The sequence below is a fragment of the Cimex lectularius genome, unplaced genomic scaffold (genome assembly GCF_000648675.2).
Source record: "Cimex lectularius strain Harlan isolate CLEC.00 unplaced genomic scaffold, Clec_2.1 scaffold260, whole genome shotgun sequence".
NCBI classification, from domain to species: Eukaryota; Metazoa; Arthropoda; class Insecta; order Hemiptera; family Cimicidae; genus Cimex; species Cimex lectularius.
In genome coordinates, this window is record NW_019392831.1 from 272,979 (window position 1) to 291,696 (window position 18,718).

General features: G+C 35.8%; 2 protein-coding genes across 2 annotated transcripts; both read right to left on the minus strand.

Moving 5' to 3' along the window:
- Positions 1-408: 408 nt before the first annotated feature.
- LOC106663927 (A disintegrin and metalloproteinase with thrombospondin motifs 10) lies at positions 409-9,788 on the minus strand. Its single transcript, XM_014389177.2, has 22 exons — positions 9,597-9,788; positions 9,172-9,539; positions 6,678-6,825; positions 6,323-6,618; positions 6,176-6,265; positions 5,971-6,092; positions 5,782-5,916; positions 5,578-5,724; positions 5,243-5,387; positions 5,089-5,181; positions 4,821-5,030; positions 4,648-4,759; positions 3,249-3,373; positions 3,064-3,184; positions 2,872-2,998; positions 2,696-2,816; positions 2,491-2,634; positions 2,315-2,433; positions 2,152-2,257; positions 1,980-2,090; positions 1,215-1,243; positions 409-1,149 (listed from the first exon to the last, which is right to left on the minus strand). The coding sequence occupies exons 1-22, from the start codon at positions 9,679-9,681 to the stop codon at positions 426-428; spliced, it is 3,678 nt and encodes a 1,225-aa protein (XP_014244663.1). The 5' UTR covers positions 9,682-9,788; the 3' UTR covers positions 409-425.
- Positions 9,789-15,443: 5,655 nt separating this feature from the next.
- LOC106663881 (60S ribosomal protein L17) lies at positions 15,444-17,584 on the minus strand. The gene is made up of 5 exons (XM_014389094.2): positions 17,476-17,584; positions 16,142-16,224; positions 15,932-16,066; positions 15,677-15,872; positions 15,444-15,620 (listed from the first exon to the last, which is right to left on the minus strand). The coding sequence occupies exons 2-5, from the start codon at positions 16,220-16,222 to the stop codon at positions 15,475-15,477; spliced, it is 558 nt and encodes a 185-aa protein (XP_014244580.1). The 5' UTR covers positions 16,223-16,224; positions 17,476-17,584; the 3' UTR covers positions 15,444-15,474.
- Positions 17,585-18,718: the final 1,134 nt, after the last annotated feature.

Here is an 18,718-nt window from a genome sequence, read left to right on the forward strand (position 1 = left end):
GAATTTTATGATTATGGAAAAATGCAGCCCAAAATGTTTGGTGTGGACAACTACAGGTTCTAGGTGCAATTTTTAAAATGAAAGTGCAGCAAAAAATTGGCACTAGAGTTTGTAGTAGACCAAGCCAAAATATACACTTATTATATCACAAAATATATACTTTTAAAAACCAATAAAAATACGAAATATCAATAAAATCAGCAAGGATAGGCGTCCAAGATGGTAGGTAACAATCAAAAACAGGACAAAAATCATCTAACATTCCACAGGAGGAAATCTCATATATAAAAAATGTTCAGATTAGACAGACATTTGGATTAGTGGTGTTTGGTCTAGTACGACTTCACTGTAATAATTTGATTTTACAATTAAAAAGACCTCAGTATTGATCCTAATACATACAACAAATCTATATTAATCCACATTTATTTCTCATCACTTTCAATCAATGGTGGTTCTGTTGCTTCATTTCTAGCTTTCTGCAATTCTTCTTGCACCTCTTCGCCAACGATTTTGCGAATTTCTTCTTTAGCCATTGTCAGCAAATCTGAATCTCCAAAGTATTCATATTCAATGTCAGTCTGGATGAATGGTTTTTTTGTTGTCTGCTTTGGTGCTAGTAATAGTTTGTACGAGGACGAATTACCTCTTTCTATTTTACTAGTGAAATCAACAGGCTTTGGTAAATTTTGTATCGTGGTGCACGTCACTACCTCTTTTGTGTATTTCGGCGTTGTAGAGCTTTTGATGTCTTCTTTTATACAATTTTCTTCACCTTTTGATTTCTCCCTTGGTTGTTTTGGCATTACAGTTTGGTTTTCTGTTTTCTTTGCTGGTTTTACCATTTCGTTGAATAATGAATTGTTAGATATTAAATTGATAACTTCTCTAAGTACTGCACTGTCCCACGTATTTGAGTAATTTTGTGCATTGCCATATTCTATTGTTTCAGCATGACTGGTTTTGGTTTTACTGCCTATTTTCGGTTGCAAATCTATGTTTTCTTTTTTGTATTGTATATTTGATATGTGATTTAGTTTCTTCACATTTGATTTCACATATGGATTTAAATCATATAAGTAATCATTGCTTAAGTCATGCTGTGCGCCTTCAATTGACGCTTGACAACTTGCTCGCCTTGTTTTATTTCTGAAAAGAGGCATCATTTTAAGTATATAACAGTATCAAGGAAATAATATGATAAATTACATTACTTTTTGAAGTTCTTAGTTTTCTGCAAGATCTAAAAAATAAATTATTTTTAAATTGTAATATTGGTGAATATGTACATCATACATCATAATATTGATTTAGGCACAGAAATAAATTACTCTACATAATTATATGAATATTTTGTTTTGTGTCAATGAATAAGGTTAATTTTATTTTATGAAATTAGTAACACTACAGTGGCTATATTTAATATTGTAAATAAATTTACAAAGGAAAAATGACTGGCAGGATTTTACTATTAATAGCAGTGTTTTATGACAGTTAGCCAATGATTATTTGGAGATCGTGAGATGCAGTCTGATGTGAAATAGGTTTTAGAAAAACATTTTCTTTATTGTGCCAACGTTTCGATCTTTATTGAGATCATCTTCAGGGCTCAAAGTGTTTGTGTTCTGTGAAGATGTGTCATTCCTGTATGTCGTGTTGAGAGTGCAGATTTAGGTACTGCTTGCGTTGTGTGCTAAAATGATCTAAGTATTGATTGCCTCTGGAGTTCAACTTCAGTGGCTGGACAGACTGAGGTCTGATTCCAAAACTGCCAAAACCCGAGGTGGGGTTTCTCGAGGACTGCTAGTAATTTAATGTAAATTCGGGAAAAGCTGGAATTGCCATCAGGCTGCGAGAAATGATAGATAGAAATGATTGGTCACAGAGTTCATCTTATATCAAATCAGTAATCAGAAGCAATAGATTATCATCTCATCAACCTCACATGTCTTAATTCTAGGTATCATATATTCTCTTACATTTAAAGAAGTTTTTTGTTGTCTATTCAACCAATATTCAATCTCCTTTTCTTCATTACATGACTTTTCAGTTCTGGGTTTTTGTTTGGAGCATTCATTTTCTCTGACGATCTAAAATATTTCTTATTTTAAAAAGTTTCTTTATTATAATACATATTCAAACTATGCTTACTTTTAAATAATTATCTGAGTTTTTTGGTGAACGTGCGCATAATACCAATCTAGTTGAGGACCCTTCTCCTGTATAGTTGCACTTAGACCATGGTCCCATCCACCATCTGAAATTAATTTGTTTCTTATCTACTGAATTATAATAACTAATCTTAAGATCTAACCTTGTGACACACGGATATTTGTTGCACGTTCTTACTTTTTCCTCAGGACGATTCTTCTCATTACAGTATTTGTCTTCAACCTCCCCAGCGATTTCCTCGATACAAACCGGTATTGCTTTCTGCAGTAGCATTTGTTTAACAAAAGCCATTTTTTTTTATTTAAAAAAAAAATTAACCTGTGTTCCACCTCCACAAGGATGCGAGCACTCTTGCCATGAAATGTAGTGCCAGTTGTAGGTTGGTATTCTAGGAGTTACCTCAGGCATTGCGTACTGATATTGAATTGGAGCTGATATAAATTTTGAGCAAGAACACTTCACCTAAAACAATATACCTTTTAATAGAAATAATAAAGTTTTCAGTAACTAGTTCGTTCATTACACTAAATGTGATATGTTCATTAAGCCGATCTCTTATGAAAATTCTCTCCATGTCTGATTTAACTTCGTACACTCCAGTAGTAGTTCCCAGTAAAAATTTTCCTGGCATATGATCGTTACTCCTAGAAAATTATTACATAAATATCTTTCCTCTTAATATTTTTAAGATTTAATTACCCTAAAGCGTTTAAATAATATGTAGACGTTATTGAATTAGAAACTACCAAATAGCAAGGTGAATGGTTCAGCTCCCGGATAAATATCATACTTGCACCAGAAGGAAGTTTTAAAAATGGCTGCAGACCTAAAAAAAAAAAAATAATAATGAAATAATCCAACATATTGTATATAGGATTTAATTGATTTAACCAGTTATGTTGCTTCCAGAAAATAATCCTTGTACAATTTTACATTCAGTCCCATTTCCATGGCAAATCCCACATGCATCTTCCTTGCTTTTTGAATTGATCACCCAATCACATCCTACTTTCTATTTTAAAAAAAATTACATCACCAAAAAAAAACAAAAAAAAACTAGAATTTCTATATTTTACCTCACACGCTCCTCGAATACACACATCTCTCGTGCCAGCTTTACACGGCGTTCCATCCATTACAATTGATGATCTCACTGCAATTTCTTTATACTCGTTGATGCAAATCAGTGCACAAGTTGCTTCTAAAAATTAAATATTTACTCTTCTCAATACTACATTATCTTGATGTGATTGATATCAGCCTTAATATTATAAGTGTATATAAAAAAATCTGGGATAAAAGGTCCTCTGTTGGAGAGATACCATGAATTGGAGCATCTTGGTAAAATGGTGGTTGTTTTCTGGGTCCCCTAAAAATGCTATAAATAAATTATTAAAAGAAGAAGGTAGCAGTGGCCAGATTGGCAGAGAAGCTCTGACCGACTCGTAGAAGAACAGTCATCCTCACCCTCAATAGAGAAAAGTTGCTTGATGTGAGCAACCTAATTGGAGGGGGCAATTCCTTGGCTCCATATAGAGAGCATGTAGGAAGAATGGGAATTGTGCTTAAGCATGGCAGCAAGTATAGTATCGTATAAAATATAATCTATATTCTGATTCTTGGAGAAAATATGATGGTATTGTACATATTATTGATAGTTTTGTGTCACTAGAGTGTATTGAGAGTGAATGTATTTATTGGCGTGAATGTTTTGTGTGGCAGAATATTGAGTACTCTATCAACCTTCAATTCGGTTAGTTTTATAACTTGTGTAGAGGGTGATGGAGGAATATCAAATAAACTCACCCGAAATGAGTGAATGGTAAGAATATAAGGTAAATGGTTATATAACCTGGTATAACATACCGTTATGGATGGGTAGGTAATAAATAAGAAAAAATGTATTTAAGGGTGAGAGAGTGTGTGATTGGGTCTGGATTTAGGAACTGACTGCATAGGGAGCTGAAATGACCTAGTTGGCTCGGAACCTTGGTGGCTGGACGGTTAAGACTGTGGTCTGTCACCGGAATGCCAACACCCGGAATGGTGATTCTCAAAGCCCGCCGGTAACTCACTGTAAGCTACAAAGCTGGAATTTCCAGTGATTGCAAGAAGTGATAGTCTCAATTCTGTACACGTGTATAAATCAGGGATAAGGTAAATTTAAAAGATGCAATAAACACTCAGTTTTTTCATCAAGCTTTTAAGAAATACATGTCCATTGGTAGTAGATCTTGTCCATTTTACTAAGATAAACTCATAAATTATTTTGATTAAAGCCACAATTTTAAAAATTGTCAGTAAATGTTTATATTTGTATAAATTGTTAAAAATAGTTTCACGGGCGTTATGAAGGAAGAAAATATTCTTTTAAAGATTGACAAAAAAACTGAGTGTTTTTTTTTTCTTCTTTCAAATTTGTCTTTATTTTTATATACAGCTCAATACTAAATTTTAAAATGTTTTAGTTCATACGTTCAAATATAGTTCTGTAGTAATCCCAGCTGTAGTAGTGTCCTTTATAAAGTCTGTCGTTAGTCATTCTGCATTGAATCTGTGCAAATCTTTGACTAAAACCTTCACACCTCTATAAATAATTAATTATTAATGGCAAGGATGTGTTTATTAATTTCAATAAATCTGGTTACATTAATGGAACACATTCTGTGTCTGATCCACTTTCCAGGGCAATAGTTGCCTCCTTTAGAGGGTGGAGGATTATTGCAAGACCTGTGAGTAGATTGCACTCCACCTCCACAAGACCTGGTGCATGGCGACCATGGTGACCATGAGCCCCATTCTCCATTGACGGCTCCTGGCCTAGACCCACGCTGAACACAGTTACCATTGAAACACCACTGAAAACAATTGCACAGATTAATTACGCAGGTTGAACCAAAAGTCAAGTTTTAATACCATGTTTGGCCCACAAGGTGTCCCCATTGATGGAGGATCGTCAGTACTTGCACACTGATTATTCGAAATTTGGCAGAAGAGTTTTTTGCAGAACTGTAAAAATCCACAATAATTCTCAGTTTGTAATTTTTAAAACAAAACCGAAAATACCAACATCACCAACGAGACATGCGACGGTTTTCATGTTGAAGTTAATGCTGCACTGCTGACTAGCAGAATAAACCTGCCCAGCTAAGAGAGTTGGTTCTGAAAAGTCATGGCCAGTTGGAAAATCTTGTAAGCACCAACTTGCATGGTTCCTAGTAAGTTGTAATAAAATTAAAAACTTGTTAAACTTAAGTTGGTACTTTACAATTAATTAAGGTTTTTAGTTGAGATGAAAAAAAGTTAATGGCACGACAGGGATTCGAACCCACAACCTTCGGCTAGATACGCCGCTGCTCTACCACCCGAGCTATCGTGACCTCTTAAGTTGGTACTTTTTCTTACATAAGGAATTGAGTTATGTGTTGCCTGCTGCACGATGACCATTCAGTGGTAGAAGTGCTGATCACAGGACCCATATGATATTTTGTTCCATCAGGTTCTTCTGAGGCACATGTATCTGAAGAGTCTTCATCATGTTCTGCCCCTAGACTAATCAATTACCAGATGTGAATTTAAGTTATAATTTGAGTTAATGGTTGAGTTTACCTATGGCCAATTTGATGAGTAATGATGTTGCCTAAAAGTAATCCTACGTCACTTACAACAGCACAAGCTTTATCTGGTCGACAAATGCTTGCAATGTTGGTGATCCCTAAGATATTACCTTCACAGGGTTGGAACCTTAAATTTTTAAAAAATTGTTTTAATGGTTCAAAATCGTATTTACAAACATACTGTGTTATGAAAACAGCAAAATCGTGATGATTGGGATGTTCTTCTAATTTTGGATTAAAATTCATTTGCCAGTCACAGAATTTTTTCAAGAGATTTTCTGGTGAATTTTTCTGTACATCAAGCTAACGATTAAAAAAAAAAATTGTATGACTTTTCATTTGTTATAAAACTAATTTTCAAAATATTTAAAGGATTATATTCTCACCTCTTCATATGGATATGACAGATAAATAATTCGGACAAGTTTTATGTGAATGGGTCGACCAATGCTTCCATCATGAAAATTTGTAGCAACCTGAGGGAAAATTTAAACTGGATCGCCTTCACAAAATTAAAATTTAAAAACATTTACCATGTTTATGACAGTCAAAAGATATTCCTCCATATCAAAAACTCTCGTCGGCCTGTCCACGCTAAAATCCACCGCCACCATCAATTCAATGAAAAGATCCTTGTCTGCAGGACAATGTAAATTGTCTTGAGGACATATGTTCGACCAGTTTTCATTTTCAGAAGTAAACTTGTCATCTTTTTTATACAAAGTGTGAGATTTGTTTTCGTTGAAATTGTTTTTCATTGTTTTTTCAATTGTTCTTCCGTGTATAAATTCCCATTGCATACGCTCAGCCCACGCTTGTTTGCTGCTTCCTGAGTTCAATCTCAATTTAATTCCATATTCTACATCCGCATATTCACTCAATGGTTACCTGAAGTTCCACAATTTGAAAAAAATGGGTCATTGGATCTAGTATTTCGATAAAAAACATGTTCCTGCCTCTCATCTTCAGACGGAATGTTACCTCCTTCCTTAGGCTCAATTAAAAAATATTCTTTTCCAATTTTAATGAAGCCAGCCTAGCATGAACATAAATATACTTAATGTCATTTGATATTTTATTAAACATTGATTTATAAAAACAAAAATATTTTAAAAAACCAATATTTAAAATAATTGAAGTTTCGTTGGAACAAAGTGTCTGAAAATTTTAAATAAAAATATCACGATAATGTAGTGAAACCCTTTATTTTTATAATCGTGTAAATTAATGTGAAAGATGGTAGTGAAGTCTGCAGTGTTGCTAGTGCTATCATCCTGTTCTGCTAACTACTGTGGCTTTGGATTTCAGATCAGAATGAAATTTACAATTAATTACTTAACTATGAATATAATTGGGGCTGTGGTAGACGAGTGGTTAAGGTGTCAGACTCTCGGCTAGTTGATCCCGCGGTCGTGGGTTCGATCCCCATCGTCGCCTCTGGACTTTTTCTGACACCTAAGAGGACCGGTGGCTGCAATTGAAAGAAATTAACTCAGCACTCATCAATGGAAGGGGCAGGATCGGATCTCAGCGACCCTGAATTTGGTCCCTACCCCCTTCAAAAATGAGTTTCTTCGATGGAAGAACACCGGTACAATGGGGGCTCAAATTCACATTTTGTTGCGAGCCATTCCCCAAAATATGGAGCCAGGGATAAAGTACAATAAGCTGTACAGCTCAGCTGCAGTGCTCAGAGGGAACTCTTCCAGTCCCTGGTATCCAAAAAAAATAAATAAATAAATATAATTAATCCATATTTATTTAGTGGCCATAATTGGTCATATTAATTATTCCAAATAATTATTCTTTCATCTAAGATTTTTGGTTGGGATGAAAAATTAGTGTCTCGAGTGGAATTCAAACCCACGACCTTCGGCTAAATACACCGCTGCTCTAACCACTTGAGCTATCGTATCTTCGGTCCCCTTGGACACCAACTTCCCATCTCAACCTAAAACCGCACAAATTGTCCCTCTTTTTGCCATTTTTCAAATGTCGTGAAATCAGGATTTGATTCTCAGTGACTTATGAAAGGGCCATGGGGAGCTATCAGTGAAGCAATTACTTTTTTTAATTATTAAATTAGTCCATATTTGTTTTAGTGGCCATAATTGACCCTAATAATTAAGCCGAAGTTCTTGGGTTTGAATCCCACTAATTCTGATTTGATTTTTCAACTCAATTTTTCAAATCAATTAAATTGATTTTTCAACTCTATTAGAACGTTATTTAAAAACCTGGTTATATCAACGTAAAGCATATTAGATGAAGAAGTTTTTGTGAAATTTGACAATTTGTAGGTATTTTTTGTAACCTCAATAGAACGTGCAATCATGACCAAAATTTTCAATTTTGTAATTTTGACATGTTCCAACTGATATTGGCTAACATTTTATGTCATTCAGATTATTGCAAATAGAAGTATCTTACGGCAAGCATCTTTCAAATGGTGTAATTGGATTTATTGTAGTCTCAACATTTTGGAAGTTGTAAGCGTTTTTATGTGGTAAGGTAGTGAAAAGTTGAAAAAAACCTAAATTGACGAATATCTTCAAAATAGAGAACATTCCGAAAATTTTCTCCTGAGCATTTTTTGCTCCAAAAGAAGAGTAGAATCGATTCCCTGAGTTTCGTCAGAAGGAACTGGGGCACCCTTATGTACATGTGTGTATTTGAGCCTATATAAATGCAAATCCAATTTCAAATATATTTATTATAAATTACTATTTTTATTTTTTCAATGAAATTTCAACCTTACTAATTCAAATAATGACAAAACAACCAATTTCATAATTATTGCATTATAATAAATAAAAAAAGAGAAATAACAACTAAACAAAAAAAACAAAATGAGTTTTATGAAAATTGAAAACTTAGTTGTCATTTGAGCCAAATGAGACCCACCCAGAAATGCTCATTTAGACAAAAGTTGAAATGAAAAAAAAACTGTGTTTTATAATTAAAATTAAAGTTATTTATGAAAAAAATACAAAAACAATTTGCCACCACCGAGGATTGACAGCTTTTTAAGCTACCTCATTCAATATGCTAAGAATTATTTATTTGCTCAATTAAAGCATACATTTATTAGTTTTTTTGGTCATTTTTTTAATCAAATTGAGCCAAATTTTATACTTAAAAAATATTTTTCATGTGGGCAATAATTTTAAATTTATTCCTTCAATTCAATTCATTGAGATAATATTTACTTTTAACATATGATAGATGAAATCTAATATTGTAAAAATTGTCAGTTTTTGTTTTGTAGATTTATTGAATTTGAACAAAACGCCTTGTGTTTCATAAATAATTCATTTTTGGTTTTAAAAGTAAACTCAAAATTATCGGTTAGTTAACAAGATTAAATATAAAGAAATATTACCAATCCATCACATGTGGAAAGCGCAACTCTGGATGATGGCAACTCTCTGATGACACCGTTATAGTAACACAGAGCAGACCGCAATTTACTAAAGCTGATGTCACTAGTATTGCGCTTAACATCGCTCTTGTGGTGTTCTACAATCAAGCCAGGCGCAAAGATCTCCCTTGTTGGCCATAACTCGATATGGTACTCCATTTCATCCAGTGGAAGAATGTAGTGTACACTCTTCAGATGACTCGTATCCCGTTTTGACCGTGCTGGCACGTTATAAAAATGGGGCAAGTAGTGCGATAGGAATTTACCCTCTTCAGAAACTTTCCTGGGCAAAACGATTCTAAAGTCACTGATGTTCAGGGTAAACTGTCCTGTAATTGCGCATAATTTAAAAAATTAATATAACTATGAGAAAAAAAACACCATACCACTTTCAGTAGGTGTTGCTTGGGCCACATTCAAAATTGTCCTTGGCAGGATGTATAACAAAAGGAAAAAAGGAGAAAATACCATAACAATCAGTTAACTAAAACATCAATTATAAAGAAGAAATGTAAACATTCACAAACTACACCTGTTTTATTTATTTATTTTTGTAATAGAAACAAAAATCATTATGCTTTAAAAAAAAAAAATAATTTGAATACATTAGTCTACCTATAGTATATAACAGTAGCAAACCAAACTCTATTTATTTATATTACTGCATTAATAAAAGCTTATAAAACTAATTCTTTTATAATCATACATCCAGTATAAACTCTTTTATAATTTTTAACTGTAAATGACTAAAACCTGTTTCAATGATTGGTTTTTAGTTCAATCCTCAGAATAAAACGTCTGCAAAAAAAATTTTTTTTTTTATTCACACCCATTTTTACAGCGCTTTGAACCAGTATAATTTTGCTTTTATAGTACAAAATTTCATCGGCCAGTTTGAAGAAAAATAAACAATGAATGGTCGCAATATCAAATTAGAAATGACCAAAAAACTGACCACTGTATTCTTTAATTAAAAAACTAAATACACATTCTAATATCTTTTCCAACTTCCAAACGAAAATGGCAAAGCTTACGAAGTTTTTATAATCCAGGTGAAAAATATCCAACAAAAAGAGAAGCAAGGAATTCACATTATAATTTTAAGTTCAATTCTTAACTTAATAAAGTTGACAACTCCTTATGAGGCCAGTCGGCAGACTCTCACCTGAAAAAGGTACAATTATTTATAAATAAATGTCTCCGCCGAAATTTAGGGTGCCTACAAGGCACTCCCATAATAGTCATCTGTGCGGAGGCAGCCGAGCCACCATTTAATTCCAGGATTAAAAAGCTAGCTATCAACAAAATCATCAACTTGTACCAAAATGATAGCCCCATTGTGTCCAAAATAGCTGCCGTAGCATCGCAGGATCTAACAAGCAAGTTCTGGAGGTATAAAAGGTCACCACCGATTGTCGATGCTTTTGTTAAGTTTTTCCTCTCATCTATTCAGCGTTTCAAAGCAATCTAGACCCAATCTACAGTTTTGGTGCCCCTTCCGCAATCATAACACCTCGGTGTATATACCTGCGGGACTATTCAGGGTTCCTCCATGGATTTCAAACCAAATGTTCCAGCCGGATGCCAGGGAACACCTTGCTGACTATTATATAATTTTCACGGATGGTTCTCTGGAGGAAGGTATGGCTGGGTTTGCTCTTTACAACTCAGTACGGAGGAAGAATAAAACATTTTCTCTCCCTGCAAATAGCTCCATCTTCTCTGCCGAATCCATGGCTATTCTAAAGGCATTAGAGTATGTAAAGAAAATAAGATGTTAAGAAAATTGCTATCATGACTGATTCAAAAAGTATTGTCTCCCACACAGAGAAAATAAATACCAAATTGAAACTGGACCATGTAACAGTATATATTTTGCAAGTGTATAGGGAACTGGTCAACAGCGGAAAAAATATAACTCTATGCTGGATTAGAGGGCATTCAGGGATCCGTGGGAATGAGCTGATAGATGTGAAGGCAAAACAGGCTATCGATGCAGGGGAATTCTGCGAATATAAATATACAAAAAGCGATTGTAGACGTTTACTCAATGCAAGTTGGCTATCTGAGTGGCAGGAATTTCATAATGGCTCCGCAGGTGGATCACTGTATTGGTTCAGGTTCCCCGTGGTACCCAAGATTCCGTAGTTTCAAGGATGCAGGGCAACTCGTGACTTCTATACAGTAATCACACGGATCAGAAGCAACCGTGGCTTATGGGGTGCTCATAAATATAAGATTGGCTTGAGAGAATCTGCCAATTATGCTTCCTGTGATTGTACAGAGGACATGAACCATATAATTATGGAATGCCCAGAATACGAGGATATGAGACAGAATCTCATCAGTGGCATCGAATCCTTGGTTGGAGTAGCCAGACCTTTTTCATTGGAAACTTTAATTACATCTGGGAGATGAGACATATACCATCTAATTTATTATTTCATAAGAGAAAGTTGCATTGAGGTGTAATTCAAAGGTAGACATGTAACATGGGACGCGTGCTTTGGCTCGGGCCTCTCCTCACCTGCCACGCTAAGTGGTGGTATTGGTTTAATAAAAAAATATATATATATTTGATACATGGGTAATATAATACCATAAATCCACTCCTTATGAAGGACATGGTTTTTTTTGAGCCTAAATTAATAAGTATATGTTATAGTATTGGGTTGTCCGGAAAATAATGCAGGATTTTAAGTTTTCATTAAAAAAAATCTATATAAAATATTCTGTTTACGTTTACAGGATTACTCATTTGTATGAATGTCAACACTTATTAATCCTCTTCCAAATGATATTGTTTGTTTACCTCTGTAGCATTCCGCTACTTGGAAATAATTCAGTCATCCTTATAATGTCAAAGCGAGAATTTCGTACGATTTTCTTTTACGAGTTTAAACTCGGCCGAAGCGGAGCCCAAACGGCTAGAAACATTAACCAAGTCTGGGGCGAGGGTTGTGTTAATGAGTGCACTGTGCAAAGGTGGTTTAAAAAATTTCGGGAGGGAGATTTCAGCCTTGAAGATGAAGAAGGTCGTGGAAGGCCTTCCTCTCTTAATGATGATGTTCTGCGATCAGTGGTGGAAGAAAACCCCAAAACAACTGTTCGAGAACTTGCAGAGCAACTCAAAGTCAGTAAAACGACCGTCGCTGACCACCTCAAGGCGATTGGAAAAGTGAAAAAACTCGAAAATTGGGTTCCACACTCATTAAACGATCGCCAAAAAAATCAGCGCTTTGATGTTTGTGCATCACTTCTTTGTCGAAACAAAAATGACCCATTTCTGGCCAGAATTGTTACATGTGACGAAAAGTGGATTCTCTACGATAACACTAGACGTTCTGGACAGTGGCTCGACAAAGGAGAAGCTCCAATACATTTTCCAAAGCCCCCAACTCATCAAAAAAAGGTAATGGTTACGGTATGGTGGGCTTCATTTGGTTTAATACACTACAGCTTCTTAAATCCTGGCGAAACCATCAATGCTGAATCATACTGTAACCAAATTAATACCATGCATCAGAAATTGGCAGTAATGAAGCCCTCTTTGGTCAATCGGAAAGGGCCCATTTTGTTGCATGACAACGCTCGACCACATGTGTCACGTGTAACGTCACAAAAATTATTGGAGCTTGGCTATGAAACTTTGCCTCACCCACCCTACTCTCCGGACCTCTCGCCTACTGACTACCATTTTTTTAGACACCTGGACCACTACTTACAACACATAATATTCAAAAATCAAACGGAACTGGAAAATGCATTTATTGACTTTATCAATTCTAAAAATTCTGAATTCTACTCAGACGGAATTAATAAGTTACCAACACGTTGGGAGAAATGTATTGAGAGTATGGGAAATTATTTTGATTAAAGAACATTGCTTTAAAGTAACTAGTTTCTTTTTTTTTGTTTAATACCAAAATCCTGCATTATTTTCCGGACAACCCAATATTAAAGGTGTTTGAGACCTTATAGCCATCCTAAAATCAACAATTTGATTAAATCTCCCAAAATCATAATCAGATCTATAGCACCACAAACAAACAAAAAAGTACTAGAGAAAAGTAAGGTACGTGATCTTTTGACACCCAAAAAGTTTAGCACGTTTAGCTTTATTGTTTGACAGGAATTAATAAAATGAAAAAATCCTCCAGCAGTCTACTTTCAACATTTTCAACCCAGCCTGAAAATGTTCCTCCTCTCATGAAGAGTGTTTGCCAAGCAATAAAACTGAGTGTAGGGGGCACCGCCGTCCCTTTAATTGGAATATTAAGCCCTCTGTAGACTGCTATACTCCTTCAGGAAATAACCAGAGCCATGACAAATGAGAGATACTAGGAAGCGGGGTTTGAGCTCCCCAGGCCTGCACCCTTCTGGCTTATACCTTCCTAGTTCTGTAGTTCAGTGCAATCAACACAATCCTTCTTCTCAAAAGTATTAGGTCTTTTTTTTTCGTAGGCTAGGTTATGTCTCCATTGAGCATGGGTGGCTGTTTCTTCCTCCTAATTACATAATCTGCAAATGAGATTGTTATATTTGCCCAATGTTATGTAGATATTTTCTCAGGTGCAAGTGAACGCCAACCGGTTAATTGTCCTATTACTCCTGAGACTGGCCTTCTCCTACTGCAGCAGTGAGTTTGCCAGTCTAGGTGAGAGTTGTTTTAGTTTAAGTTTACTATCTAGGATCTGTTGGAGGCCCAGATAAAACAGGAATGGTCTTTGAAGATATGGACTTTAAGACCTTGTTGACAATGATGTGTACGTAACTTCAGGTGAAGGATCTTGTTGAATTCATGTCCGAAGGCAAAATAATTTTTTCAAGCCTGCCAACTAGTGAATCAAATGAGGCAAGAGCTGTGCAAATGTTTTCCCCCAATTAAAGCACAGTGCAATGAATGTCTATTTGTAGATGAGAATGTTTGAATCATTCAATTATTGACAAAGTTGATTTCCAGTAAGCTTACATTTGTAATTTAATCGTTACCGATCACCTTGTAAACCACAAGAGGAAATATCATAAATTACAAACATTTGGCCAACCGTAAGTTTGATCCCATTGATTCTCCCTCTCGACCACTTTGTTAATAGAATTGCATGTAAGTAAACATCCATGTAGCCATGCATAGTAAGACGGTCATCTGTATTTTGAAGTATGAATGATCCAATCTATAGAATTTGAAGAGAAAGTAACTGCCTTAAAAGACAGTGTATAAAATGGCAATTATTACCTGTATGTCAAGAGATTTGCCAAAAGGAATTTTGAGAGGCGCTCTTTGGAGTAAGAAGAAACACGGTATGGTATGGTTATGGTAAAAAAGGATACTAGGAAGCGGGATTTGTGCTCCCCAGGCGCTGCAGCCTTCTGGCTTATTGTACCTTCCTAGTTCCTTAGTTCAGTGCAATAGACTCAATCCTTCTCCTTCGAAGTATCAGGTCATTGACTGTCGCTGCTGCAATTTGATTCCCTAAGTTTTTTCCCTACGTTAGGTTAAATCTCCATTGAGCTGTTGCTTCGCATTCGAAGATGATATGAGTGGCTATTTCTTCTTCCTCATCATATAATCTGCAAATGGGATCATCGTTGTATATACCAAGCTATATAGATGTTTTTTCAGATTCCAGTAACCGGTTAGTAGTCCTACCACTCCTCTGAGGTTAGGGATGCCAGTCTTGGTAAGGGTTGTTTCATCATAAGTTTACTATGTCTAGCACTGGTAGAGTTTATCCACTTCTTTTGTTTTGTTTGGATCCATTCTGAGATGGAGGATTCTATATTTGTTTTTGTTATCCCAAGTATAGATTCAGGGCCTATGTATGGCCATGCAGATCCTCCTTTGACCAGACTGTCTGCTTTGTCGTTACCCAAAATTCCCCTGTGCCCTAGCACCCAAGATATCATCAGGTTGTTGAGAAACACAGTAAGTATGAATATATAGAGGGGAGGGGGTCAAGTGGCTGCAATGGAAGAGCACTTACAGATTCTTCACTATAATGGACCTGAGTTCAAATATATGTACAATAACATATGTACAAAAGGGCTTCTTTTTAGTAACTCCAGAACACCAGGAATGATATAACCTCATAATCAAAACACCCAAAAAAAGTTTAGATACTGCTGTTCAAAGGGCTTTTGACGATGCCTTTTTTTTTTCTTTTTTTTTTTTTTTAAATAAATGTTTCCATTTAAATTTATAACTGTAAGGTTTAAATAATTAAAACTATCAGAAAATGTAAAACGCTTTTATTTATATTAAGCCTATTCCCTCATCATCTTTTCTTTTTGTCTGGCCAACTTCTTCTTAGAAACCTTCTTCTTAGTGGGCTCTTCCTCAGTGGCCTTAGGTACAACCTGTTCCTTCTCTGTAAGGACCACTTCAATGTGGCACGGAGAGCTCATGTAAGCTGGAAAAAAAAAACATTTTAAACAAAGCTTTAAAAAAAATCAAATATTTCCTTACGGTTGATTCTTCCGTGGGCTCTGTAGGTCCTTCTGCGAAGGCGTGGTGCCCTGTTGACCTGAATGTGCTCAATCACAAGACGGTCTGGGTCCAAGTTCTTGTAATCGGCATTAGATTCAGCGTTTTTCAAGAGTTGGAGGAGAAATTCGGCAGATTTCTTTGGCCATCTGCCCTGAGTGACTCCCCATTGCTTGGCCTGTAAACCATGTGGGTTGTAGCTTTATATATAAAAATATAAAAAAAATGAGGGTTTACCTGAGCACAACGTCCCACACCGCCGTTGAACCTCCTAAAAGGAACACATTCCTTCTTTTCCATAACGTTTTTAAGAAAACGAACAGCCCGCCTCAAAGGCATGGCCCTAACAGCCTTGGCTGCTTCCCTTGTATTCTGAAATGTAGTATTAATAAAGCATTCTTTAAAAAGCATTCTTTAAAAAAAAAAATTAACAAATAAACAACATACCTTGAAATGTACCCTGAGGTTTGAACCCCGGGCTTTGCAGGATTTCACAGCATTATCAGGTTCGTGGGAATACCTAGCCATCGCTGTAAAAAAATTCAATTTTAAGAAAAGGCGACATAAAAATTATTCACAACTAAACAGAGCTGTCATTGAACATGAGTAGCATAAACATACAGAACATGTTTGTTGTACTTTTCTAATACCTATAGAGGTAATCATGTAAATGTTTGTATAGTTTTACTGACAGAAAAAACATGTTTTCGTCTATTTTGCTTCAGCACATCATGAATGGTTGAATGCGGTGTTAAGATAAAATTTGCATACCATACAGAATGGTTAAAGTAAAACTAAGTTTGTGGCTTTTGTAACATTAAATATGTCTGTAAAATTAATACTTTTTTTACAATGGATACCAGGAACTGGAGGATGAGGTCCCCCTGAGAACTGCAGCAGTACAGCTTGCAGTACTTTATACCTGGCGCCATTTTTTGGGAGAGCTCGCAACACGCGTGTGAATTGAGCCCCCGGTGTGCCAGTGTTCTACAATCGAAGAAACTCATTTTTGAATGGGGTAGGGACCAAATTCAAAGTCTCTAAGATCTGATCCCGCCCGACCTTCCGTTGATGAGTGCCGTGTCAATTTATTTCAATTGCAGCCACCGATCCCCTTAGGCGTCAGAAAAAAAGTCCAGCGGGGATTGAACCCACAACCGCAGGATTTACTAGCTGAGATCTGACACCTTAACCACTCGGCTACCGCGACCCCAAAAGCATTATCAGGTTCGTGGGAATACCTAGCCATTGCTGTAAAAAAAATCAATTTTAAGAAAAGGCGACAAAAATTATTCCCAACTAAACAGAGCTGTCATTGAACATGTTAAGTAGCATAAACATAAATAACATGTTTGCTGTACTTTTCTAATACCTTAGAGGTATTACTGTAAATATGTTTGTATAAAGTTTTACTGACAGAGAAAATATGTTTTCAGTCTATTCTGGTTCAGCACATCATCAATGTTTGAATGAGGTGCTAGGATAAAATTTGCATGCCGTATAGAAATTAGATGGTTACAGTAAAATTTTATAAAATTAAGTTTGTGGCTGTCCTAACGTTAAATAAGACTGTAAAGTTAATACTTATTACGGTTTAATTTAATGTAGCAATTTCCCGATCTAACGAACGACAGATCGGTGCGACTATAACCTAGAAGTCTACGTAAACGAAATAAAAGGGAAAACTGACAATTTTCAGTTTCCACGGGATAAAAACAAATTTACCCAAGCCAGAAGTGTTAAAAATAATCTGCAAATAGTAGATTTGAGGAAAAACTTACTGAATTTTCCCGATGACTTCGGATAATCTAGAACGAAAACAGTATTTCCACGAGTCGGCTGACGTCCAAAGGAGGCTTCAGCTACTGCTTTCTGGTTGTGCCGATGAGAAAACGGGAAACAGAAGATGAAGCAGTGCACCACGCGGCTAGTACTGCGAAGCACTAACTTATGTTCATTTCAAAATGCAAAATTCACCAAACTAAATTTTTTTATTTATTTAAACAAACAATACAAATTCCTAAATCATAAACACGAGTGATAAGGTTCACAATTCGGAATGATGAAATTATTATTAAACGACAAATTTATTAGAATCCTTCATTTTCGGATTTCCTCTCCTTTCATCTTCAGAAATGTCTTTTTCTTTCTATAATCCTCCAGCAGAATTGCAGGGTCAAGACTGTGGAATTTGCTCCCCCTTTAATTTTTTTTATTTTTATTATAACTTTTATAACACCATTTATTGAACAATATTCTTGTTCATATTAAAATAAATAGTTTCATAATAACTTGGATAACTAGCAATGGGGACACGGCGCTCATCACTGTTCCGGGTTCGAATCCAGCGGCCCTGCATTCGAACCCGACATACTTACAAATGGGCTTTTTTTTTTTCAAAAACACTGGCACCACGAGGGTTGATATGAACCTCTGCTGTTGCGAACCTCCGAAAAAAAAAAACTAGCAATGGGTAATCCGAAGTTTATGAAGGAATATCCTAGAGATGGTAACCGAATTCAACGATAACATCCTGGTCATTTTGGCCCCGAGAGCTTGCGAAATATTGCAACGTACATTCAATACGCATTCACACAAATAAATACATTCACACCTATACACATTGCATTCATTTGGTGGATAGAGTACTCAATATTCCTCCATCAACTAGCATACAATAACAAACTAATCTAACTGGAGTCGATGGAGTACTTTTATAAATATTCCGCCATCGACCAAAGTCAAGTACACAGATGCTATTCCACCATCAGCCCCTCCCCATTCACTCTAATAAATACACTCACACATATATTGACGGCTGTATACAATAAAAATTCCCAATTCCGGGAAAACAGGGGGGAAACAGGGGACCTGAACCTCGTTACCGTGTCCAAGAACCATTCTTAAATCCGGCGGCATGCCTACACGCTCTCTGTATGGAGCCAAGGCATGACACGCCTCAATTATGTGGGACACATCGAGCAACCTTTCTCTATAAGGCTCGTGTGTCAACCACGTATTATT